This window comes from Homarus americanus, unplaced genomic scaffold (assembly GCF_018991925.1).
Source record: "Homarus americanus isolate GMGI-L3 unplaced genomic scaffold, GMGI_Hamer_2.0 scaffold41887, whole genome shotgun sequence".
NCBI lineage: Eukaryota > Metazoa > Arthropoda > Malacostraca > Decapoda > Nephropidae > Homarus > Homarus americanus.
Window position 1 is genome coordinate 50,166 of NW_024750135.1, and position 27,164 is coordinate 77,329.

A 27,164-nucleotide genomic window follows, 5' to 3' on the forward strand; every position below is an offset into this window, starting at 1 on the left:
CCCAAACAATATCTCAAATAATTTATACTATTTTCCTTCATCTACTGTTGAGTATTATCTTAAACTATAATTTAGAGTGAAAATAAATACAGACATTTTATAAAGGAGGTATATATTAGTTGTCTTTGGGGGGGTGGGGGTGGGGGGTGAAATATAGATGAATAGGAGGTGGGGTCAAATTGTCGCCTCTCCAGGTGGTCTACATGGTTTCCAATATGACGGTCGCGTTTGTCACCTTGGTTCGAGCAAAAAAAAAACCTGTTTACATGTCTCTGTTGTGTGTGTGTGTGTGTGTGTGTGTATGTGCTTGTGTGTGTGTGTGTGTGTGTGTGTGTGTGTGTGTGTGTGTGTGTGTGTGTGTGTTTATTTCGTTCATTTCTATATAATCCCTGTTGTAGGATAATTGATTGTTATAAAAGGTTGTTGTTGTTTGAGTACAGGTTGAGGTGAATTTATATTGAGATGGAGTGAATGGTGTTCATGTTAGTAGAGGCGAGAAGGTTTGTTAAGGTAAGAATTCTTTATTAGCAAGATTCAGGTGGAAATTTTACAGGTGAGAAAATAATTGTTTACTCTCTCATTCTCTTTCTTTTCTTTATTCTCTTTTTTTTCTTCCCATTCTTTTTCGTCTTCCTCTTCCTCTACCTCTTCGTCCTCCCTCACGCCCCTGACAGGTCGTGACCCCATGAGGCACCACCACCTCCTCCTCGCCCCTCACCTTCAGTAAATCTTCCGACACCTCCGCCATCTTTGTGTTGGTATTGACACTGGTGGGTAAAAACAAAAGGACAAAAAGTGGTACAGGTAGTAACTTCTCCCCCGGTACCTCTTCCCCCGGTACCTCTTTCCCCAGCACCTCCCCCAGCAGCACCTTCCCAGCACCACCTTCCCCAGCAGCACCTCCCCAGCACCTCCTCCCCAGCACCTCCTCCCCAGCACCTCCCCAGCAGCACCTCCTCCCCAGCACACCTTTCCCCAGCACCTTCCCCAACACCTCCTCCCCAGCACCTCCTCCCCACCACCACCTTCCCCAGCACCTCCCCAGCAGCACCTCCCCCAGCAGCACCTCCCCCAGCAGCACCTCCCCCAACCAGCCTCCCCAGCAGCACCTCCTCCCAGCAGCACCTCCCCCAGCAGCACCTCCCCCAGCACCACCTTCCCCAGCACCTCCTCCCCACCACCTTCCCCAGCAGCACCTCCCCAGCACCTCCTCCCCAGCACCTCCTCCCCAGCAGCACCTCCCCAGCACCTCCCCCCAGCACCTCCCCCAGCAGCACCTCCCCCAGCAGCACCTCCCCAGCAGCACCTCCTCCCCCAGCAGCACCTCCCCCAGCACAGGTAAGCCAACAAAGGGTCGTCTCCAGGTCTGCTTTTGTCACATTGGCACCTTCAGGAGGCAGTAGGGACGCAAGCCGCCGCGGGTCCTGTACACCAATTCGGGGTTTATACACAAGGTTTACAAGGGTCAGTTTATGGGTCGAGGGTGGAGGGAGGCCGAGTACTGCAGGCGTCCTCCTGTCCTGTTTATGGCCCTTGTCACAGTGATCATCTTGGACACGGCCGAGGTGGAGCTTGTTGGCCAGGCCGAGGTGTGAATGTTGGCCTGGCCGAGGTGTGAATGTTGGCCTGGCCGAGGTGTGAATGTTGGCCAGGCCGAGGTGTGAATGTTGGCCTGGCCGAGGTGTGAATGTTGGCCAGGCCGAGGTGTGAATGTTGGCCTGGCCGAGGTGTGAATGTTGGCCTGGCCGAGGTGTGAATGTTGGCCAGGCCGAGGTGTGAATGTTGGCCAGGCCGAGGTGTGAATGTTGGCCTGGCCGAGGTGTGAATGTTGGCCTGGCCGAGGTGTGAATGTTGGCCTGGCCGAGGTGTGAATGTTGGCCAGGCCGAGGTGTGAATGTTGGCCTGGCCGAGGTGTGAATGTTGGCCTGGCCGAGGTGTGAATGTTGGCCTGGCCGAGGTGGAGCTTGTTGGCCAGGCCGAGGTGTGAATGTTGGCCTGGCCGAGGTGTGAATGTTGGCCAGGCCGAGGTGTGAATGTTGGCGCGCCGGTGTGGTGTTGGCCTGGCCGAGGTGTGAATGTTGGCCTGGCCGAGGTGTGAATGTTGGCCTGGCCGAGGTGGAGCTTGTTGGTCAGGCCGAGGTGTGGTGGCCTGGCCGAGGTGTGAATGTTGGCCAGGCCGAGGTGTGTGTTGGCCTGGCCGAGGTGTGACAGTTGGCCTGGCCGAGGTGGAGCTTCTTGGTCAGGCCGAGGTGGAGCTTGTTGACCAGGCCGAGGTGTGAATGTTGGCCTGGCCGAGGTGTGAATGTTGGCCAGGCCGAGGTGTGAATGTTGGCCTGGTCGAGGTGTGAATGTTGGCCTGGCCGAGGTGTGACTGTTGGCCTGGCCGAGGTGTGACTGTTGGCCTGGCCGAGGTGGAGCTTGTTGACCAGGCCGAGGTGTGAATGTTGGCCTGGCCGAGTTGTTTAGTTAATTACTAATATAGGCAGTTAATTAGTGTTATAGGCAGTTAATTATTATTATAGGCAGTTAATTCGTATTATAGGAAGTTAATTACTACTACAGGCAATTAATTAGTATTATAGGCAGTTAATTAGTATTATAGGCAGTTAATTAGTGGCATAGGCAGTTAATTAGTGGTATAGGCAGGTATGTAAGATTACACAGGTAGCAAGAGGCCAGGTAGCCCCCACACAAGACTACCTCAGCCACCCATACCTCCGACGGTGGCCAGGTGTTAATCACCGACCTAACCTAACCTGACCTAACCTAACCTGACCTAACCTAACCTAATCTAATCTAACCTAACCTAATCTAACCTAACCTAAATTAACCCAACCTTACCTAACTTTAGTGTAGATGAGAGACAGACAGACAGACAGACAGACAGACACCACGTTATAAGATCACCTGGTTAAGGAGCTTCCCATTGGCCTTTTGAACTCTAAATACCTGACCTCTCTCTCTCTGCGGGGCATCAATGAGCACCTGAAGCTTACAAATTATAGGAGCACAGGTGTACATCTATACGAAGAGAATGTTAAGAGGACCACGCCACAGAGAGGAGGGAGGTCATCTGCATGCTGGTCAACGTGTATCTTTTAACAGCGGCAGATTAATCACTTTTCGGGGCGCTGTGGTCGGCCAGCAAACAGGTTCTGGCGAAGAGAAACGTTAAGTCTCTCTCTCTCTCTCTCTCTCTCTCTCTCTGCAACACTCAGAAATGAAATACAAACAAAAGAATCATGTCAAAAATAAACAAATAATATCACGTCGACGAAATGTAAACCAGATCTATCATGTTACTTTCAAGATTCCAAAAATTAGGGCAAAAATCCATCATCTGGTGGAGGGGGTGGGGGGGGAGAGTCTACAGGGAATATATAATTTTATTCCTCAACAAAATGAAGGAACAACCAGTTTTTACACAAAGTCTAGCCATTGAAACAAACCCTCCTGTGTGTGTGTGTTCTATTCCTGTATTTTTGACTTCGACTATAAATATAACATCCATAATTATACGACACATCCAACCCCCACACCCCACTCATCCAACCCCCCCCACTCATCCAGCCCCCCCACTCATCCAGCCCACCTTGATGTTATCCAGCCGTGGGGGGGAGGGAGGGGTAGGAAGAAGAACTGGTGTATATGCATGTGTTTAGGACAGGTGTGAATGTTTATGAAGGCAGGTGTGAATGTTTATTAACCCGTGGACAGGTGAGGTACCCTGAGACAAAGCCCTGAGACGTATAAGGAGGAGTGGACGTCAGCCTTGCCTGCACACCAACCTACCTACCTCAGTGTTTGTTTTAGCGGGCGGTAGATGGCAGCACGATAAACGTTCTTTATTAGCGCCAATAAAACATTTTATTGGTCTTCACTATGGATGGTCCGTTGTGCCTCTCGTGTGTGTGTGTTTATTTATTTTTTATTATTATTATTTTATTGTGTATTCCAGGCTTGCAAGAATTCATTGGATGTGTGAATATTAATGGGACATGTGAAAGATTAGACAGCCGGGATTATTTCACCTTTAAGATTAACTATACCTAACCCAACCCAACCCAACCCAACCCAACCCTAACCTAACCTAACCTAACCAGACCCAACCCAACCCAACCCAACCCAACCCAACCTAACCTAACCTAACCTAACCTAACCTAACCTAACCAAACCAAACCTAACCTAACCTAACCTAACCAAACCTAACCTAACCTAACCTAACCTAATCCAACCTAACCCAAACTCAAGCTACACTTTGTATCTCGCTATCTCCCGTATTTACACTGTATTATACATCAGGGTAATACACAATACAGTATATTTCTTATAAGTATACAATATTACAGCGTATCCCTACACCACACACACCTCAGATGCCCCACACACGAATTTTTGTATGACCTATTGAAGTATACCAGGGCACTACAAGTATAACCCAGAGGCTACGAGTATACCTAGAAATTGATATACCCAGACACAAGTATACGCACGCACACGCACGCACACGCACACACGCAGTAAAAAGTTGGGCACATTAAACCAACTCGACACCACAAAAAAATTACTGTGGTAATTTCTTCATGCAAATCTCTCTGTTTTCACCAACATTTACGATACAACACGACAGAGAGAGAGAGAGAGAGAGAGAGAGAGAGAGAGAGAGAGAGAGAGAGAGAGAGAGAGAGAGAGAGAGAGAGAGAGAGATTTTAGCCTCATGAGTCTCGGTGATATTTTGACGCCATTATTGAGATCTTGGGTAAGGTGACGTAGCTTAAATATGAGTCTTGTTTGATACGTGTTCTGGACAGACAGACAGACAGGTATAGATAGATATTCTCACCATCACTATTTCTCTGTCACTATCACCACGCGCATCACCAAGACACCACCAATCACCGTCCATTAGTCACTATCACACTAGTCTATCACCATCAACGGCTTCCTCTCTTCACTACACTGTACACCTCACACACACTATTAGTCTTGATAGTGACACAATATCACCACCACTATTATTGCACCATCACATCACCACCACCACTACTACCACTAACACCATCACAACTACTAAACTTTTTTTTTTTAAATAATGGCCTCCAGCCTCCCCCAATAGCCACACCTTCGCCACCATTTATTTACCTTAATATTAAATATCCTAATACATAAGAAGCTATCCTATCTGTGTTAGATTAGTTGAGCCGCAGATCTATGCGGCATTCGGTGACTGTAGCCTCATAGTCAATATCTGCAGCAGTTGTCGGCGTAGGGGCAGAAGCTCTCGTTCCCCTGAGGCAGAGCAAAGCCGACCGAAGGAGAGAGAAGGACAGTCGACATCTCATCCAGGCTGTAACATAACTTCTGGGCTGCTGCTTCTGTTCGGAGATCAACTCCGCGAGTCTGGCGTAGAAACATCTTGCGCCACACCATCAGCAGTAGTAGCAGTAGTAATATAAGTAGTGGTGGTGGTAGTAGTAGTGGTAGTAATAGTACAAGTGGTGATGGTAGTAGTAGTGGTAGACAATTAACGTACAATACCTCAGGCGCTACAAGAACAAGTATCAAGTTCCTGAGCAAGTCTTTATTGCCTAAGCATTCCCTCTACAACTATTTAGCATGGTGGTGTCTGTCTGGTAGTTGTGGTGGTGGTGTGTGGTAGTGGTAATGTGGTAGAATTGGTTTTGGTGGTTGTTAGTTGCGGTGGTGGTGGTGGTGTGGTAGAATTGGTTTTGGTGGTTGTTAGTTGCGGTGGTGGTGGTGGTAATGTGGTAGAATTGGTTTTGGTGGGTGTTAGTTGTGGTGGTGTGTGGTAGGTGTGGTGGTAGTGGTTATGGTGTGTGGTAGGTGTAGTGGTGGTGGTGTGTGGTAGTGGTGGTGGTTTGTTGGTGGCGGTGGTGGTAGGCCCTGGGATTGGTTAGGTTAAGTCAGGTAAGTTCAGGTTAGATTAGTTTAGGAGGTTAGGTCAGGTTGCGTTACGTTATGATATGTTAGGTGTGTGTGTGTGTGTGTGTGTGTGTGTGTGTGTGTGTGTGCATGTGTGTGTGTTTGTGTGTTTTGTGTACAGGTGCATCTTTCATTAACAGGTGTAACAGGTGTATACTGTATGTTGTATCGAAGGTGTATGATATAAAACATACAAGCACGATATGTGTCATGTGTCACCTGTCTATACAAGTGTCATGTGTCACCTGTCTATACAAGTGTCATGTATCACTGTCTATACAAGTGTCATGTGTCACTGTCTATACAAGTGCCAGGTGTCGCCTTTGGTACACACGGAGGCAGTTAGATCAGCACTGCACTCAACCACCTTGACTTCTCACCACCCATTTACTAGGAGTGCCCCTCGATCGAACCAGGGAACACTTGGGACAGGACATGACTCTAATATCTACTCATCCACCGCACCACTATAAAACACGTATATAATTATAGCAAATTCCATGTAAACACAGAGAGAATATCCGACTAAATCCAGTATGTAAATAATAACAGAGCCGCCATTTTGAAGAATTAAAAAAAAAAATAAATAAAATAAATAAAAACTAGAGTTACATTTCTCAACAAAAACTAAAGGCATCATAAAATCTCCACCTCGTTCGCTAATGGATCCTGATCTTTTGATTATCCCGACTAATCACGCATTCCTAGACCTCATGCAGCCAACCACTTACCTGCAACACACACACATTTAGCCACCTCACTTAGCCGCCCGCCTCACTTAACCCCGCGGCTACCCCTTCCACCCCGCCATTGTCGCCGCCCAACCTATCATCATGATAATATGCAAATGGAGAGAGATTTGGTTTTATGCTTGATGGATATAGTCTGTATTGATACGCGCCCTCGTTCTCAGCTGATGATCCGGATTCAGACTCTCGTTCTCAGCTGATGATCTAGATTCAGTCTCTAGCGGCCCGAGATGTTTACATTTGGAGAGTCTAGAGAGAGGATTATTATCTTGGCGATGATTTTGGCGAGATGGCGTTCGTTGTGTTGGTGGTTTTGGCGAGGGGGCGTTGTGTTGTTGGTGGTTATGGCGAGGTGACGTTATTGTGTGAAGGACAGTATATAGTATTTGTAGTTCCACTTGTTAGTCCACTGGAGGGGGGGAGGGGGGGGGTGAGAGAGGGAGGGAGGGTATTGAGCCAACACAACAAAGGACTGTCGTCATTAGAGTTACAATTGAACCAAAACAACATGTTATTTGTCGTGATTTTACCGCCAATAAAAAAAGATAATTTGTTACTCAATAAAAGGAGCAATAGTTACTTAATAAAAGGGGTATTTGTCACTCAATAACAGGATGTTTGCTACTCAATAAAAAGGTATTTGTCAACTAATGAACGCTTATTGATAAAACAACATTAATTTGGACGTATTGTTGTGGAAGGGAAGCTTTTACACGGCTGTTATCAGTAACGTGACCCGGCTATTATCAGTAGTGTAGGACATAAGTGTGACGTTTATTACACAGGTATATACAGGTAATGTTGCAGGTTACGTTCATATGTGTACATACAGACACAATCGAGAGAGCATCTGTATGAATGGGGTCGATGAACACTGGGACTCCTGTTGTGTCGGTAGGGTTGTCAAAATCCTTCTTTTCTTGTGTTATATTGTCTTGCATACCCCTTGTGGCATTAACCTCCTAAAACAAATGTATAATAATCCACAAGGTTAATCCGGCCTCACAGAAGGTTAATCCGGCCTCACAGAAGGTTAATCCGGTCTCACACGAGGTTAATATGGCCTCTCAGAAGGTTAATCTGGCCTCTCACACGAGGTTAATCTGGCCTCTCACTCCCTCACTTCGTCTGGTCTTCATAACTTATCAAACTCAATGAGAAATTTCGATAAAGTAGGAATTCCTGGTCACTTAGTCCAGGAGCTGAGGACCGCGGGCTGGGGGACGTAGATCAGGAGATAAGAGCCGGCAGCTTGAACTAAGAGATGATAACTCAGGGTTTAGACTAGGAGGAGAGGGGGTGTCTTTTCTTCAGGTGATCCCATTTTTTTTTTACAGAACTATCCACTACTTCCCTGCAAAACACAATGACCCCCTCTCCCCTTCCCCCTCTTATCCCCTCCCTCTGTCCCCCCTGCCCCACCTACCCTCCCTTTGTCACCCCCTTCCCCTCGCCCCCCCCCCTCTCTACCATCGTCCCCTTAGGAAAAGAAAACCGGATATAGTTTTTCTATTAATATTTAACTTTCGCGGATTTTATGTAGACGTAACAGCTGTGTGATGGTTATCTTGGGTAACTGCAGCCGGATGTAGCCACTTGTGAACGAGACTCGAGCCGGATATAACGTCTACAAAAACAATGATACTCGAGCTGGATATAACGTCTACAAAAACAATGATACTCGAGCCGGATATAACGTCTACAAAAACAATGATACTCGAGCCGGATATAATGTCTACAATAACAATTATATTCGAGCCGGATATAACCACGACGATAACAACGAAACACACAAGCCGGATGATAAGGCCAGATGGAAGACGTAATTAAGATGAGATTATAACATGATTACAATTTTCATACCTGGAATTTTTCGTTACCAGGTAAATGGAATAGAGAAATAGTACCTCATTATTTTTGTCCAGTCCCTTATTTTTTTTAGTCCCAACGTAAAAAAAAACTCACTGATTAAAGAAAAAAAATTGCATATATTACCTGGAATTTTTCGTTACCAGGTAAATGGAATAGAGAAATAGTACCTCATTATTTTTTTCCCAGTCCCTTATTTTTTTTAGTCCCAACGTAAAAAAAAAAAAAACTGATTAAAGAAAAAAAATTGCATATATTACCTGGAATTTTTCGTTGTCAGGTAAATTGAATAAAAAAAATAATTTTAAAAATATTTACTAATTAGCATCTGAACACCTGGAGTTTATTGTCTTCAGGTAAATAATTAAAGGATGGTAAAATATTGTTGGTTCCCCTGTGTTGTTTATTTCACCGTAATGTTGGACAAGTTTGGTAAACATTTAAAGGAAAGAATATAAGAGTATAAGACGATCGTGGTGTGGTTAGGTTAGGTTCAGGAGGGGCAGGCCGGAAGGACGGGCAGGCCGACAGAAGGGACAAGCCGGCAGGAGAGGCAGACCGGCAGGAGAGGCAGGCCTGCAAGAGAGGCATGCCGGCAGGAGAGGCAGACCGGCAGGAGAGGCAGGCCTGCAAGAGAGGCATGCCGGCAGGAGAGGCAAGCCGGCAGGAGAGGCAGGCCGGCTGCAGTGGTGCCGGGGTTCAGGTTCTTCTAGCACCGATGTGGCCGAGTTACTGCCAGACACAAGACACCTCTAATGCATTAGTTGTGTCGTGACCCCGCCAGGAGGAGGAGGAGGGGGGGGGTACTAGTGGAGCAAGAGGAAGAGGAGGTGGAGCTGGGTACTAGTGGAGGAGGAGGAGGAAGGGGGGGGTACTAGTGGAGCAGGAGGTGGAGCTGGGTACTAGTGGAGGAGGAGGAAGAGGAAGAGGAGGTGGAGCTGGGTACTAGTGGAGGAGGAGGAGGAGGAGGAGGGGGTACTAGTGGAGCAAGAGGAAGAGGAGGTGGAGCTGGGTACTAGTGGAGGAGGAGGAGGAAGAGGAAGAGGAAAGAAGAGGAAGAGGAAAGAAGAGGAAGAAGATACTGGTAGGTTGGGCACTAGTACTGTCCGGACACACTTAACACCTTCTGCTTGATGTGTTAGGACTCAGCACTACATTCCTACAGGACTCGTGTTATCTCTATAGGACTTGTGTTATCTCCATAGGACTCGTGTTATCTCTACAGGACTCGTGTTGTCTCTATAGGACTCGTGTTATCTCTATAGGACTCGTGTTATCTCCATAGGACTCGTGATATCTCTATAGGACTCGTGATATCTCTATAGGACTCGTGTTATTCTCATAGGACTCGTGTTATCTCTACGGGACTCGTGTTATCTCTATAGGACTCGTGTTATCTCCATAGGACTCGTGATATCTCTATAGAACTCGTGTTATCTCCATAGGACTCGTGTTATCTCTACAGGACTTGTGTTATCTCTATAGGACTCGTGTTATCTCCATAGGACTCGTGTTATCTCTACAGGACTCGTGTTATCTCTATAGGACTCGTGTTATCTCTACAGGACTCGTGTTATCTCTACAGGACTCGTGTTATCTCTATAGGACTCGTGTTATCTCTATAGGACTCGTGTTATCTCTACAGGACTCGTTATCTCTATAGGACTCGTGTTATCTCTATAGGACTCTGTTATCTCTATGGGACTCGTGTTATCTCTACGGGACTCGTGTTATCTCTATAGGACTCGTGTTATCTCCATAGGACTCGTGATATCTCTATAGGACTCGTGTTGTCTCTACAGGACTCGTGTTATCTCTACGGGACTGTTATCTCTACGGGACTCGTGTATCTCTATAGGACTCGTGTTATCTCTATAGGACTCGTGTTGTCTCTACAGGACTCGTGTTATCTCTACGGGACTCGTGTTATCTCTACGGGACTCGTGTTATCTCTACAGGACTCGTGTTATCTCTACAGGACTCGTGTTATCTCTACAGGACTCGTGTTATCTCTACAGGACTCGTGATATCTCTATAGGACTCGTATTATCTCTATAGGACTCGTGTTATCTCTATAGGACTCGTGTTATCTCCATGGGACTCGTGTTATCTCCATAGTGTGTTATCTCTATAGGACTCGTATTATCTCTATAGGACTCGTGATATCTCCATAGGACTCGTGTTATCTCTATAGGACTCGTGTTATCTCCATAGGACTCGTGTTATCTCCATAGGACTCGTGTTATCTCTATAGGACTCGTGATATCTCTATAGGGCTCATGTTATCTCCATAGGACTCGTGTTATCTCCATAGGACTCGTGTTATCTCTATAGGACTCGTGTTATCTCTATAGGACTCGTGTTATCTCCATAGGACTCGTGTTATCTCCATAGGACTCGTGTTATCTCCATAGGACTCGTGTTATCTCCATAGGACTCGTGTTATCTCCATAGGACTCGTGTTATCTCTATAGGACTCGTGTTATCTATCTCTCTCTCTCTCTCTCTCGTCAGTCTATTTACATATTTTAACAATTCTGTCCTCCACAAATTATCACCTCCTCTATCTCTCTCATCCCCCTCATTTATTCTCGTTTATGGCTGTCTCCTCCCGTTCATAATACTTCCATTAGTCCTTATTAATCTTCTTTGTCGTTTTATTTATTACTTGTTACTTTAAAACTGGTATTGTAAGATTGTTTTTTGTCGAAGTTGTTTTTGTTTCGCTATATTTTTGTCTACGTCATTATTCTCCGGTTTGTTTCTTCTTATTCTTCTTCTTCTTCTTCCCCTTTTTATCGTATCTTATCTAGGTTTTATTCCTTCTTCTGTTACGTCTTTGGTCCATCCATTATCAGTGATTTATTTTACTGTTCTTCCATTTATTACATTTTACTTCCTGGTTCTTGTCCTTTATCTCCACATCTCTCATATCTCTTATCTTCGTTATTCTCTCTTTATCTCTATTACTCCTTCACTTATCTTTATTATTCTATCGTCTCTTGTTCTTCTTCGTCCCGCCTCTTATGACGTCACGGGAGGATTCAAGATGGCGGCGGTCGCGTTCACAGTCCCATGCACCAAAACTTTCTTAAAAAATTACCCCAATTTTAGTCACGTTAAGGGATTCTGAGAGGAGTTCAATGGTTATCTCTCCTCTTGTTGCTGTCGTGGGAGATATATCTCTTTTTTATCTCTCGGCTGACTTAGTGTATCTATGAACTTTTTAATCCGCGTTGAAATGAGAACTAGTTGATGAAGCGCAGTAAAATACATCTTCATAATATCAACACTGAGGGATCGCGAATATAAATCAAAACTACAACTTATGATAAATAACGAAATATATAAATAAATAATAAAATAAATAAATAAACTACACAACATAAATGAACGAATAAATAAATAAATAAACCGCATAAAAATGAATGAAACAGAAAAGATAAAATTGACTTAAAAATTATTAATTACTTTTTTGGAAGGTTTTTAAAATGCCATATCATTATTAGTATATATTTAGGTATGTGCTCTATAATTAAGGTAAATTAAGTCAGAGATCGTAATTATACGTTGCAATATAATCTTTACTGGGGAAAAAAGTCAAGACGAATAAATTGTATCGGAAATTTATAAATATTATAGGATATATAAAAGGTTGATATTGAGTTAGACGAATTATATAAGGAATGAAGTTTGAAGGTAATTTTGTGTGTAGTTAAGGGTCATTTGAAGGTAATTTGGACTGAAACGTTTTCCTTGATGTAGTCTGGAGCAACTGAATGACTCGCCACCCCTAGTTAATTTACCTGAAAACTAACCACTTTAACATTACCTGGGCGTTAAGTTAGGTTAGGTTAGCGTTAGCGTTAGGTTAGGTTAGGTTAAGTTAGGTCAAAGTTAGGTTAGGCTATTTTACGTTAGGTTAGTGTTTTAGATTAGCGTTAGATTAGGTTGGGGTGGTTAATCACCAGGTGAAATAAATTAATGGGAGGTGTATCTGCAGGTGATCTCTGGAACCTCGTCAGTTCACCTCCTCCACACAACTGGTTTTCTGACAGCACTTTTTTGGAATTTCCTCGTGTGTAAGGAAACGTGGAGGAGGGAAGGAGGGGGAGGGAGAGTGGGGGAGGAGGGATGGTGGAGGAGGGGGAAGAAGGGGTGGTGGAGGAGGGGGGGAAGGAGGGGTGGTGGAGGAGGGGAAAGGGATGAAGGGAGGGGGAGGAGGAGGGGAGGAGGGAAAGGGGAGAGGGAGGGAGGGAGGGGGATGAAGAAGGGGAGGGGGCACCTCACAACTTCACAGATACGAAGATAAAAGAGACAATAAGACCCAAGAAACACGAAGATAAATGAAAGATGATGGAGAGATAAAATAGCATCAACATTGCATTAACATTCTCCGCCAGCTCGATGTGTTCCATGGGATCACCTGAAGATTAGCGCCTTAACCTAACCTAACCTAACCTAACCTAACCTAACCTAACCTAACCTAACCTAACCTAACCTAACCCAACCTAAAATAACCTAAAGCTAACCAATCGCCCCAGGTATAGCGTTACGGGTATTTAATCACCAGGTGAAATATAAATTAAGGGAGCCAAATTCTCCAGGTGATTCATATTTCGCGCTAATAATCACCACACACACATCAAAGCAGCTACTCATGTGTTAGATTAAAGATTCATAGAGTCTGGTGGTCAAGCAACACGATAGCCATCTTTAAGTTCATAAAATATTAAAACTTCAGTTAATACTCAACACAAGTTCAAGGTATTCAATTAGAGACTCCGGTAGCGGTTTATTTTTCTATCTTTTAAGTTGACTAAAGATTAATGCACCACCCTAATGCTAACCTAACCTAACTTAACCTGACGAATCCCTAACCTAACCTAATGTATTACTAAAGTTGATATTCAGTTACTTATTCCAGCAACACTGTTTGTCATGTCCACCAACAACAACATCACCACCACCACCAACATCACCACCACCACCGACATCACCACCACCACCATCACCATCACCACCACACTAGTCTACATATTTACACCTACCCATTGTCTCTAATAATCCTGGATGGGTTCGGTTAGGTTAGGTTAGGTTAACGCGGTTAATGTTCAGGTGAAAAGTGTCTTTCTAATCTTCAGGTAAGGTTAGGTTAGGTTTGGTTAGGCTGATGTTAAATTAGATTAGATTAGGATTGGATAGGTTAGGTTAGGCTGATGTTAAATTAGGTTAGGTTAGGATAGGTTAGGTTAGGCTGATGTTAAATTAGGTTAGGTTAGGATAGGTTAGGTTAGGCTGATGTTAAATTAGGTTAGGTTAGGATATTTAATCTCCAGGTGAAATAAGCTAAGAGCGTCTAATCTGTCTAATCTCCAAGCGATACCCCCCTCCACCCCCCCCCTCCCCCCCGAGACTCTCACCACCATCCATTTCCCGGGCTGTGTCTCGTGTTATCAGTGACCAGACGAGTAAGATGGGGTGGCGCGGTGGGTCGAGGCGATGGTGGCAGGATGAATCGTAGTGGTAGTGGCGGGGGACAGCTGGTGGCCGGACCTAACCTGTTTTATCAGAGGGAGTTGATTATCTCCTGCTACTGGGCAGACCCTCCTTCACTCCCTCACTCCATCACTCCCACACCTTCTTCATACAGACACACACACAGACACACACACCTTCCTCCATCAATCCCTCCTACACACCTTATTCCATCTTCCCATACCTTCCTCCACCACACACACACCTCTCTCCCTCCATCCTCCCTCACTCCCTCCAACACACACCCCTTCCCCGTTTTTTGTCGTCCAAGTGATTCTGTTTTTGTTTCTCTGTCTACTTTTCGGGTAAACGGACGGGCGGGCGGGCGGACGGATGGGTGGACGGACGGACGGATGGAAGGAAGTCTGTTCTCTTAGCTATTGTTTAGACGCGTCGGGTCAGCTTAATTGTTCTTCTCTCTTTAGTTAGATTAGGTTAGGTTAGGTTAGGTTAGGTTGCTGTTAGGTAAAGATAGGTTAGGTTAAGTTACGTTTGGTTAGGTTGACGTTAAGTTTGGTTAGGTTAGCTGGGTGTTAGGTTAGGTTAGGTTAGCTGGGTGTTAGGTTAGGTTAGGTTAGCTGGGTGTTAGGTTAGGTTTGGTTAGCTGGGTGTTAGGTGAGGTTAGGTTTGGTTAGCTGGGTGTTAGATTAGGTTAGGTTAGCTGGGTGTTAGATTAGGTTAGGTTAGCTGGGTGTTAGATTAGGTTAGGTTAGCTGGGTGTTAGATTCGGTAAGGTTAGCTGGGTGTTAGGTTAAGTTAGCTGGGTGTTAGGTTAGGTTAGGTTACGCTTATCTCTCTCTATTTATCTACTTTACTCACTTTATCTCTCTGTCTCACACACAAGAACCTCACCGACACGCCTGGACGCTCGGCAGCTGTTGTTGTATCGCGATAAAACACAAAAATACACAAATATTTCAATAACAAAACTTCAATTTCTTTATTACACTTCCGCGGAAATTTTAATTCAGCCCTAATCGCTACATTATTCTCGGACGATTTTTTGGTAGGTTAATTACTATTTATCGCCACATTATGACCCGGAGCGATATTTCCGACCGGTTATTATTGTTTGTGAGGGAGATAGTTTAACATAACGATACTGAGAAATAGTAGAGCTGAGAGGAGTGTTTGATAGCGCTGAGAGAGTGGTGTGTGTGTGTGTGTGTGTGTGTGTGTGTGTTGGGGTTTTGGCTCTCTCTCTCTCTCTCTCTCTCTCTCTAATCATATCTGGTGTGTGTGTGTGTTTTTTGGGGTGTTGTTTTTTTTTAATCCATACTGTTTTTTGTCTACTGTGTGTACTATACAATTTACCTCCCAAATAAAACAGAAGAAAAACGAGAGACAATATGAAACACACGAACGGTTGGAGGGGAGGGGGAGGGAGGGGGAGGGGAGGAGGGAGGGAGGGGGAGGAACTGGTTTGTCGATATCACTTCGTCTGTTTCCCGTTTGGTGAGGAAATATGTTAGATCAGGGATGTTGGTGTGTGTGTGTGGAAAACTCTCAATGCTATACTTATACAGATAGCAGCATCATGGATCATAATTTACACTTTACACTTATAAAACAGACACAATACGCAGGTAAAGTGAGACTGAGTGTACTTACAGGGAGAAAATAACACACACACACACACACACACACACACACACACACTAAAAAAAACTCAAGAAAAATACTTCTCTTATCCAGACGAGGCGACAGACAACCTTGGATACAGTGTTGGACAAATAGCTCTCGTAAGCAGCTGAATCCTGTTGACACCCGCCAGACGAAACATCAAGACGCCCCCAGCCCCCTCCCCCACACACACCCTCTCCCCCACACACACCCCCTCCCCCACACACACCCTCTTCCCCCAGATAAGGTCAAAAGATTTCCCCCCAATGATGCGTAACTGGATTTGGAAGACACCCTCAGATTCCTTCCTCCCCTCCCCCCCCACCTAATGGTCCTCCCAGGTATCCCTCTTTCCCCCTCCGAGATATCCCTCCCTCCCTCCCCCTGATGTCCCCACAGATAAATTCAGATAAGGTAATATGCAGCTGTAATTTACTTTATCCCCAGAGAAACTTGATATTACCCCTGGTGTCCCCTAGATAAGGTTAGGGAAGTTTTTTGTTGCTTTTCGTAAGGGGATGAGTCGTTGAATCTATCCCCAAGAGATATTTCAGATATGTCCCCTGAGATCCATAGATAAGGTTAGAAAATATTATATCCAGCTGAATTTCCATATAACCCCAGACATCACCCAGAGAGAAAGGTCAAAAACACCCCTTAGACATGCCCTGACATCACTCATAGTAACCCCAGCCATGCCCATATCCCAGGTCCATTCTCAGACTTCCCCACCCCCAGAGAAAAAATTCTACGTGCCTTTTGATCACCCCCAGACAAGCACAGCTCTGCCCCAGAGAGTAACAGCGACGATAGCTGATAATAGAATGGATGATGGTGTGTTCTCTCTCTCTCTCTCTCTCTCTCTCTTGTTGCCTTCAGGTGAAATAAGCTAGGGTGTCTAATCTTCAGGTGACCCATAGTGTTACAATATGTTCGGACACTTCAACAAACTAATTTTCATTCAGAAACAACCGCCCTCAAAGTAGTCAACCGACCGTACCAGCCACTATGATGTTATCAGCCAATCACGTGATGGGAGGCGGGGTCACGTGACAGCTAGCCCCGCCCTGATTGGTTAAACCTCACCCTCCTCTTTTTTTGTACACGACTTAATATATTGACGAAGGTGATACTGCTGGTGGTGGAGGGAGGGAGGAAAGTGAGGTGCTGTGGGAAGGAAGGCAGGCAAGCAGGCAGGCAGGAGGGAGGGAGGGAGGGAGTGACTTCTAATATGTGAGGGAGGGAAAGAGAGGGAGAGGGAAGGAAGGAATGGGAAGTGAGTGAGGGAAGGAGGGAGTGAGAGAGGTATAAATGGAGGGAGGGAGTGAGTGAGGGAAAGATAGAGGAAGAGAGAGAGAATGGGGTGAAGAAGAGAGTTTAACGGATAACAAATTTACCGGCAAAGCTTGGAGTACAGTTTGCCTATTCTGAGTAATTCAATAAGGTCTTGACACTGAGGGTGGTATCACTTCTCACTGCCACACAGGACACAGGTTCATACACAAAGAAATAGATCATGTTCATTAATAGTATATATAGGTCAGAGTCATGTGGGTGATATCACTGTTAACTGCCACACAGGACAGAGGTTCATATACAGTAGAAGTCTTGTTGTTATTTGAGGACCAATCAGTGTGGACCAGCAGCAAATTTGGGATAAACAGCAAGAATGTCCTCAAACACTCCTGATTCAATGTAGTAATTACACAGTTCATGATACAATATGCCAGGTGGCCTGAAGTTTTTGGCAGTGTCACATTCAATAATATAATGTTCAAGTGTACATGCGGGAGGAATTGAAGGAGGTTAGGTTAGGTTTGGTTAAGGCAAAAAAGTACTCATCATTGTAACCCCCCCCCCCCGGGACAGGTGTATACAGACTGACAGACTCCTTCCATCTCACCTGAGTACGGAGACAAACTTCCTTCCCCCTTCCCCCCACACACTTATCCAGATGTCAGACTATAAAAATTTCGTTCTTTAAATAAAAACTTAATTATTATACTTATATTATAAAAACGTTTCCTGAGTGAGAGAGAGAGCAAATGCACTCTCTTTTTTTCTTAAGTTACGGCCAATTTACCTCTTCGTTTTCTCTCTCTTCCATTTTCTTTTTGAGGATTAACTCTTTTGTTTTTCTTCAAATGTATTTTATTATTATTATTATTATTTTTTTATCATATTCGCCACTTATCAGCTTGCTAGTCGTTTGGGCGGCCTATCCAATGTTAGTACAGGAGGAAACCAAGGACTGGGAAACCTGTGGTGTTTGGTAGTGAGGGTCACATTGGATAACAATAGCCATCTCACGTGTGTCTGGGCCGAGGCTCGAACCCTTGACATATTGGTGAGAGTTATGCGCGTTACCAGTGTACCACCATTATTATATTGTTCACGTCTATTCTTCGTTGTACACAAGTTGTTTACGATGCAATTAATACTCGTTTTCTTCCTGTGTTCACATGTTCTTCAACTAACTCCCATGTTCTCTCTATTGTACAGGTTGTTCAGCATGCGGCGATGTGCACGATGTTCACAGGCCATCAGCAGCTCGGAGTTAGTGATGCGGGCCAGAGAGTTTGTGTACCACGTTCAGTGCTTCACCTGCGCTCACTGTAATGTTCAGCTGACCAAGGGTGACCAGTTCGGTATGAGTGGTCCCTTGATCTACTGCAGGGACCATTACCAGGTGAGTCTGCAGGTACAGTGTTGAGTTACACACACGCACACAGGTCTTACAGTCAGGTGCAAAATAAATTACACGTATACACTGTTTACAAATGTTAACACCTGTTCATCAATTTACAATTGTTTACCTATGAAACACGTGTTTACCATTGTTTACAGTTGTTAACTTATGCAAAACCTGTTATCAAATTACAACTGCTTACCTATGCAACACGTGTTTATCAATTTATAGCTGTTTATCTATGCAACACGTGTATATCATATGTTGCAAATTAATATCAGGTGTATGCAAATGAGCCGAGGATCCAACAATGCAAATCACCAACAGTAATCGTTATTTACACAAGATACATATCATTTGGTTTATCTCATCTGTTATAGGGTGTTCCATAAAAAATAAATAAATAAATAAATATATATATATATATATATATATATATATATATATATATATATATATATATATATATATATATATATATATATATATATATATATATATATATATATATATATATAGTACATGTTATATCATTCGTTATAATATTTGTGTCGATACCTACTAAAGGTTATAGCTAGCATCAAATGTTATTATAGTTGTCTCTCAAATATCATACTTGTCTCTTTAAGTATTATACCCCTGTCCGCTATAGTATACCCCTGTCCGCTATAGTATACCCCTGTCCGCTATAGTATACCCCTGTCCGCTATAGTATACCCCTGTCCGCTAAAGTATACCCCTGTCCGCTATAGTATACCCCTGTCCGCTATAGTATACCCCAGTTTGTTGTATTATGCCCATATCTGTTAAATATTGTACCTCTGTCTATTAAATATTATATCTCTTTTACCCCAACAGATGTCAACATTACTCGAGAGTGGGTATGTCACCCCTATGGGCATGCCTCCTGGGGCGCTGCCGGGTGCCCCACTGCCCCCTGGTCCCCTGCCCCACCCTCACCATGGTGTGCACCCCCACCTGCCCCCAGAGATCCTCCAGGGGTTCCCTCCCCCAGATCACGGGGCCAAAATCCAGTATTACAACGGGGTCGGGACACACCACAAGGGGAGACCGAGAAAGCGAAAGCCAAAAGACGAACCGATGGACACTAATATGAGTAAGTGTTCATTATGCTCCTCCTCTTCTCGTTTTCTTTATGATTATGCTCCTCCTCTTCTCGTTTTCTTTATGATTATGCTCCTCCTCTTCTCGTTTTCTTTATGATTATGCTCCTCCTCTTCTCGTTTTCTTTATGATTATGCTCCTCCTCTTCTCGTTTTCTTTGTTATGAGCCTCTTCTCGTTTTCTTTATCATGCTCCTCTTTCTCGTTTTCTTTATCATGCTCCTCTTTCTCGTTTTCTTTATCATGCTCCTCTTCTCGTTTTCTTTGTTAGTTTTAATGTTTTTTTTGCCGTCTCTTCACGTTTGCTATTCATCTAGCTATCTCCAACTTGCTAGCCTCTAACCCTCTCCTACCTGTCTTATCTCACCTATCCTAACTAGCCTCTAACCCTCTCCCGGCCGTCTTAACCCATCTACCCCAGTTAACCTCTCTCTCCTAGCCTTTAACCCGCGCCTAGCCTCTTCAAACCATCCTATCCCAGGTAGTCTCTAACCCGCTCCTAGCCGTCCTATCTCACCTATCCCGGGATCTGAGGACCATCGGCGGTTAATTACTGGCGGGAGGAAGGAGCGTCTTGGTGTTGTGGGCCGCTGTAAATATACTCAGGACTTTTACGAACCTTTAAGAGGCAGGCGTGGTGCTGGTAGTGGTGGTGATAGTGGTGGTAGTAGTGGTGGTGGTAGTAGTGGTGGTGGTGGTGGTGCTGGTAGTAGTGGTGGTGGTAGTAGTGGTGGTGGTAGTAGTGGTGGTGGTAGTCGTAGTAGTGGTGGTGGTTGATGGTGGTGGTTGATGATGATGGTGGTGAAAGTAGTGATTAAAGTCTCTTCTTCCCCTTTCTACATTGTATTCTCCCCCTCTACTACTACTCCTCCTCTTCTCCACCTCTCCTAATCCTTCTCGCTTTTCCTTTTTCTCCTGTCCTTCTACAATATATCCCCTCCACTTCCTCCTCTTCATCTTCTTCTTCTTCCCTTTTTACACCTCTCTCCTCACCCCTCTCACCCCACCCCTCCCCTCCTCACCCCACACTCTCCTCACCCCTCCCCTCCTCACCCCAACAGAGCTCCCTAACAAGACACGATTGACGCCCCCAAGTGTATAATTCGGGCAACATATGCTGGTTTTCCGGGCGCGCACAATGATAACAACCCCGTCATCCCTCACATATTGATTGTTATTGTGTGTTCAGTACAAACAGTGGGTTGGCTGGCCGCGCCCCCCACCCTCACCAGAGCCGCCATTCACACAGCTTCTCTAGGGGGGAGGGAGGGGTGTTGTTGGCTGCTGGTAGTGGTGATAGAGGTAACATTGTCTTGTATTTAGTCATATTTTTTCGTTTTTTTATTAATCTATAACTTGTTTCCTTAATGTTTCGTGATAGATGTGATTATAATTCATCGTTCAGAGTAGACTTAAGATGAAAATAAAGTTGTTGTTTTTTTTATGTGAGGATGAGGAGTAAAAATATGATATAAAATCACTCTCCAGCAACTGGTTACGGTGTGTGTGTGTGTGTGTGTGTGTGTGTGTGTGTGTGTGTGTGTGTCCATTATTATCAACATTTACCCTTCACTTGTGGTCGTGTTGTTATCGTTGTTTGTTTACATAAGACATCTCGGGTCCTGACTGTTCTCTTGTGTATCGATCTCCGGGGAGTCAGGATGAATTATTAAAGCTTGGTGTGTCCGGCGACTGCTGGGTGGCCACGGTACTCTTGTGGCCACGGTACTCTTGTGGCCACGGTACTGTTGTAGACGGCATCTAACCTAACCTAACCCACGAGACGCCACCACCGTCCAAGGATGATTGTGATAAAGAGTGACTTTTAATATTAATTCACGTCAAATGTATTTACTTTTTTACATTCTATCATGAAGCGACAATTCAAAATATTCTATACATGACTTGTTGATATGTCAGTCTTCCTTTGAGTGCCGGAGAGACTGATGAATGGGTGTGAGTGACGGTAAAGACTTGTGAGTGACGGGGAGGAGTTGTTAGTGACGGACAGGAGTTGCGAGTGACGGAGAGGAGTTGTGAGTGAAGGAGAAGAGTTGTGAGTGAAGGAGAAGAGTTGTGAGTGAAGGAGAAGAGTTGTGAGTGACGCGGAGTTGTTAGTGACGAACAGGAGTTGTGAGTGACGGAGAGGAGTTGCGAGTGACGAAGAGGAGTTGTGAGTGACGGAGAGGAGTTGCGAGTGACGGAGAGGAATTGTGAGTGACGGAGAAGAGTTGTGAGTGACGGAGAAGAGTTGTGAGTGACGGAGAGGAGTTGGTGAGGACGGAGAGGAGTTGCGAGTGACGGAGAGGAATTGTGAGTGACGGAGAGGAGTTGTGAGTGACGGAGAGGATGGAGAGTGAGGAGAGAATTGTGAGTGACGGAGAAGAGTTGTGAGTGACGGATAGGAGTTGTGAGTGACGGATAGGAGTGAGTGATGGAGAGAATTGTGAGTGACGGAGAGGAGGAGTGAGTGATGGAGAGGAGTGAGTGATGGAGAGGAGTTGTGAGTGACGGAGAGGAGGAGTGAGTGATGGAAAGGAGTTGTGAGTGACGGCATTAAAAACGTGAACTCTAAAACCTACCCAGTAAGACGCAGCTCCAACCTGGGGCACTGAGGGCTGACTGCATGACTGACTGGCTGACTGATTGTATAACTGGCTGGCTAACTGTATAACTAGTTGTCTGACTGGCTGGCTAGTGCTGCGGGGAGTCTGGCCACAGTTCAACACAGCGGGCACGGGGGCAAGGCGCAGCTATTTATCCGTGTAACCCTTTTGTCGGTGGACCATAGAGGCGCCTCCCCTCTTTGTGGCCACCGTCACTACTACTGCTTATTACTGTGGCGAGGTGTCGTGTGTGTGTCTCTCTTACCCCGCGGTGTTTGGTGGGGTCTCGACGGTGTTTGGTGGGGCCCCGACGGTGTTTGGTGGGCCCCGACGGTGTTTGGTGGGGCCCGACGGTGTTTGGTGGGGCCCCGACGGTGTTTGGTGGGCCCCGACGGTGTCTAGCGAGGTTCCGAGTGTATCTGACGAAGCCCGAGGGTGTCTAACGAAGCTTCGACGGTGTCTCACGAAGCCCGAGGGTGCCTGATGAAGCCCAAAAGTGTCTGACGTATCCCCAAGGGAACAGGCACTGGGGCAAGGTTAGTGTGAGAGGGGTGCCAAGGGCGTGACCTCCCCGGACCATCAGTCATCACCAGCAGGAGGGTTTGATGGTGTGACGTGAACACCTCCAACACAGCTGACTATCACCTCCCCTCCTGCACCCTGGCACCTCCCTGCCCCTCCTCCTCCCCTCCTGCACCCTGTTACCTCCCTCCCCCTCTTCCTCCCCTCCTGCACCCTGTCACCTCCCTGCCCTCCTCCTCCTGCACCCTGTCATCTCCTCCCTCCTATACCCTGTCATCTCCCTTTCCTCCTCCCTCCCTCCTGCACCCTGTTACCTCCCTCCCCTCCTCCTCCTCCTGCACCCTGTCACCTCCCTCCTCCTCCTCCCTCCTGTACCCTGTCATCTCCCTTTTCCTCCTCCCCCTCCTGCACCCTGTCACCTCCCTCCTCCTCCTCCCCCTCCTGCACCCTATCACCTCCCCTTTCCTCCTCCTCCCTCCCGCACCCTGTCACCTCCTCCTCCTCCTCCCTCCTGCACCCTATCACCTCCCTTTCCTCCTCCCTCCTGCACCCTGTCACCTCCCTCCCTCCTCCTCCCTCCTGCACCCTGTCACCTCCTCCCTCCTCCTCCCTCCTGTACCCTGTCATCTCCTTTTCCTCCTCCTCCTCCTGCACCCTGTCACCTCCTCCTCCTCCTCCCTCCTGCACCCTGTCACCTCCCTGTTTACTCCTCCTCCTCCTGCACCCTGTCACCTCCTCCTCCTCCTCCCCCTCCTGCACCCCTGTCACCTCCCTCCTCCTCCTCCCTCCTGCACCCTGTCACCTCCTGTTTACTCCCTCCTCCTCCCGCAATCCTGTCACCTCCCTCCCTCCTCCTCCCTCCTGCACCTGTCACCTCCCTGTTTACTCCTCCCTCCCCACCTGTCACCTCCCTCCCTCCTCCCCTCCTCACCCTGTCACCTCCCCCCCCTCCTCCTCCCCCTCCTGCACCCTATCACCTCCCCTTTTCTTCCTCCTCCCTCCTGCACCCTGTCACCTCCCTCCCTCCTCCTCCCTCCCGCACCCTGTCATCTCCCTCTCCTCCTCCTGCACCTCTCATCTCCCTCTCCCCTACTCTTCCCCTCCTGCCCTATGCCATTACCCAGTATCCCCCCATGACCCCAGAACCTCCCTAACACCCCACAACCTCCCCAACACCCCAGTACCTCCCCCAATATATCCCCAACACCTTCCCCCAGTACCCCAATAACCTACCCGACACTCCATAATTTACCCAACTCCCCAGTACATCCCCAGTACCCCCCAGAACTTCCTCAGCACCCCAGTACCTCCCCAGCACCCCAGTCCTTCCCCAGTAGCAGACCAAGACCCTCCCGGCCTGACCCAGGTGAGGCGAGCGGCTGTCACCAGGTATTAGGCCTTGTCCTACCCGACGATTTTGAGAGGATAACCGAACAGCTGCCCGACTCCTGGTGACTGAGGAGCTGTCTGTGGCTGTGAAGGACTCGGTGGCTGTCTGCGTCTGTGAAGGACTCGCTGGCTGTCTGTGTCTGTGAAGGACTCGGTGGCTGTCTGTGTCTGTGAAGGACTCGATGGGTGTCTGTGGCTGTGAACTTCTCTGGCTGTGTGAGTGTCTCTGGGAGTGTCTGTGGGTGTCTGAGAATGTCTGTGTAAGGGTGTCACTGGCTGTGTGAGAATGTCTGTGTCTATAAATGCCTGTGTCTGTATTAGTGTCTGTTTATGTGAGCAAACGCAACAGACACACTCAATATATTATAACATACGACAGTTGACCCGGCAGAGGTTTATCTTTCCTCAAGTCAAAAAATAAAGTTTATTTTCTCATTACTTTAAGTTTATTGAAACGTATTTACATAACTTGAGGTCAAATTTAATCGTAAGTGAATTTCGACTTTTGAGAATTTATCGTATATGAGGTAAAGGGAATTTTATCGTATGTTGAGTTTACGAGAATTTATTTAAAAAGTACCAGTAAATCGTCCTATTTTACAGCATTAATCGCGAATAAAAAAAATGAGTAAATTCATCATGGGGGAAAAAAAACCTTGTAAAAAAGTAAATTGGACATTATGTTCGTTAAAAAAAAAGGACTGAAAGCAAAAACTGTGGTGGTGTAGCGGCGGGCGGGCGGGGGGACACACACACACACACACACACACACACACACACACACACACACACACACACACACACACACACACACACACACACACATTCTTTACATCTACAAAGGCCATCCTCATCATTTACAAAAGCCACCGTAAATCTACAAATCCATCCAACATCCACAAAGCCACACTACACCCACAAAAGCCACACTACATCCACAAAAGCCACACTACACCCACAAAGGCCACACTACACCCACAAAGGCCACACTACACCCACAAAAGCCACACTACATCCACAAAAGCCACACTACACCCACAAAGGCCACACTACACCCACAAAAACCACACATCCACAATAGCCACACTACATCCACAATAGCCACACTACATCCACAAAACCACACTACATCCACAATAGCCACACTACATCCACAATAGCCACACCACATCTACATAAGTAAAAATTCTCAATAAAAGTACCTTGTATCTGGATTTTTCCGGGCGAATGAATGATGGAGGAGCCTCGCCTCTCTCGTGGGTGTATTTATATGAGTTTACCCTAGTGGAAACTGTGGGTGAAGGAGGAAGACCCACCCCAACCCACTACACCAAGAACCCACCACGATCTACACCACCAAGCTCACTGTAACCCACTACAGCTCACTACACCAAGAACCCACCACGATCTACACTATACCAACAGAGGAACCCACCATAACCCACCACGATCCACTACATCAAGAGAGGAACCCACCACGATCCACTACATCAAGAGAGGAACCCACCACGATCTAACCCAAGTCCCAAACCCACCTCCCCCAACAAGAGAGGAACCCACCATAACCCACCCTACCAAGAAAGGGACTTACCATAACCCACCCCAACCCACCCTACAGGGAATCCAACCACTCCAATTGACGATGGACCGAGTTATTGTTGATGTTTTTTTTTACTTGGATTATGAGATCAGTTGTGTGATGTGGCTTGGCACTGTTATGCTTGAGGCCACAATGTCGTTTGAGTGGGCCTCCTCCTCCTCCTTGCCTACCCTCTCTAACTCCTCTCGTACTTCACCATCCCCCTCTCACCCCTCTCCCACTCCTTCCCCATCTCCTCCTCACCCCTCTCTTCCTTCTCCTACCATATCCCCCCCTCGCAACCCTCCCCCATCACCCATCCCCCCCACCCGCGCCTTCAGCAGTCAGTTCCTTCTCCTTCTTCTGGTCGCTACAGAAACTTCAAGGTCTTCAAGGAGCTTCTTGGGTTCTGCCGTTGTCTTTTAAGAACCGCCGGGGTGGAGGGGGGAGGGGGAGGGAGAAGGAGGGAGTGGGTGGAGGGGGGACAGTGGGGAAGGTAAGGAAGGAGGAGGTGGATGTGTGGCGGAAGGATGGGGGAAGGGGGAGGAGGTGGTGTTGGAAGAGGGAAGAGGTGATGGGATGGAGAAGGGAGAGAGAAGGGAAGGGAAGGGGGTGGTACTCTGATGTTAAAATGACTACAAGAATATTTTTGTCGTAGGACCGTGCACGCCTCCACCATCATCACTACAACAACAAAAACTACAACATGACAGAGAAAAATAATTTAATATTTTAGGATATATTTTAGTCGTAAACAAAAGTCAAAGATTTATCTGACTTTCACTCGGCTTCTTGAGCGGTATTTTCTGCCTCTTAAAAGAACGGCTGACTTGTTTATACTGAAGAACACCTCGGGCAGTTTAGCTCCGGGCACCTGGCTGGCTGGTTGGCTGGCTAGGTTAGGCCAGGTGAGCATCAAGGTGTCTAATCATCAGGTAAAATATTCGGGGATACCTAATCATCAAGAGCTCCTTATAGACTAACCCCCTAATCTTTCTTTCAACAAGTTCTAAATTATCTCTCAAAACTTACAACTACTTTCCTCTTATCTCTACTGAATAATGCTGAAACAGACACACACACACACACACACACACACACACACACACACACACACACACACTATGTTGCCAAGATGTAGTGTCAATATTACCACCTTAAGTGTGTTGTGGTCTGGGGAGGAGGGAGGAGGGGGGGGGGCAGTAACAGGAGCTCGCCGCCACCTTCACACTCAGGCTACTCCACACAAGGGAGCCGTCAGTGAGGCTAAGCAGAAGTCTCTCTCTAATACACACAACTGTATGATTTATCTTAATACACACACACACACACGCAGCTCATACACATAACTCACTACTATATATGGATCTATTTTAATTATATACACCTCACCAATATATATATAAATTTTAATAAACACAAGTTACTATTTGAGGAAGGAATTTGTTGACAGATCGAATCCCCTCCCCCAAAAATGTGAAATAATTTACTTGAAGTTATATTTACGTTAACGACTGATGTTATCTTTTTATT

The 27,164-nt window shown here is 46.2% G+C and overlaps 1 protein-coding gene across 1 annotated transcript in view; it reads left to right on the forward strand.

Moving 5' to 3' along the window:
* The window catches only part of LOC121854004 (LIM/homeobox protein Lhx9-like), a 59,646-nt gene that overhangs the window by 10,260 nt on the left and 22,222 nt on the right, over window positions 1-27,164 (forward strand). Inside the window, exons 3-4 of the mRNA XM_042348392.1 lie at window positions 18,225-18,411; window positions 19,270-19,528. Of these exons, the coding sequence (XP_042204326.1) occupies window positions 18,225-18,411; window positions 19,270-19,528 (446 nt within the window). The remainder of the gene's footprint in view (window positions 1-18,224; window positions 18,412-19,269; window positions 19,529-27,164) is intronic.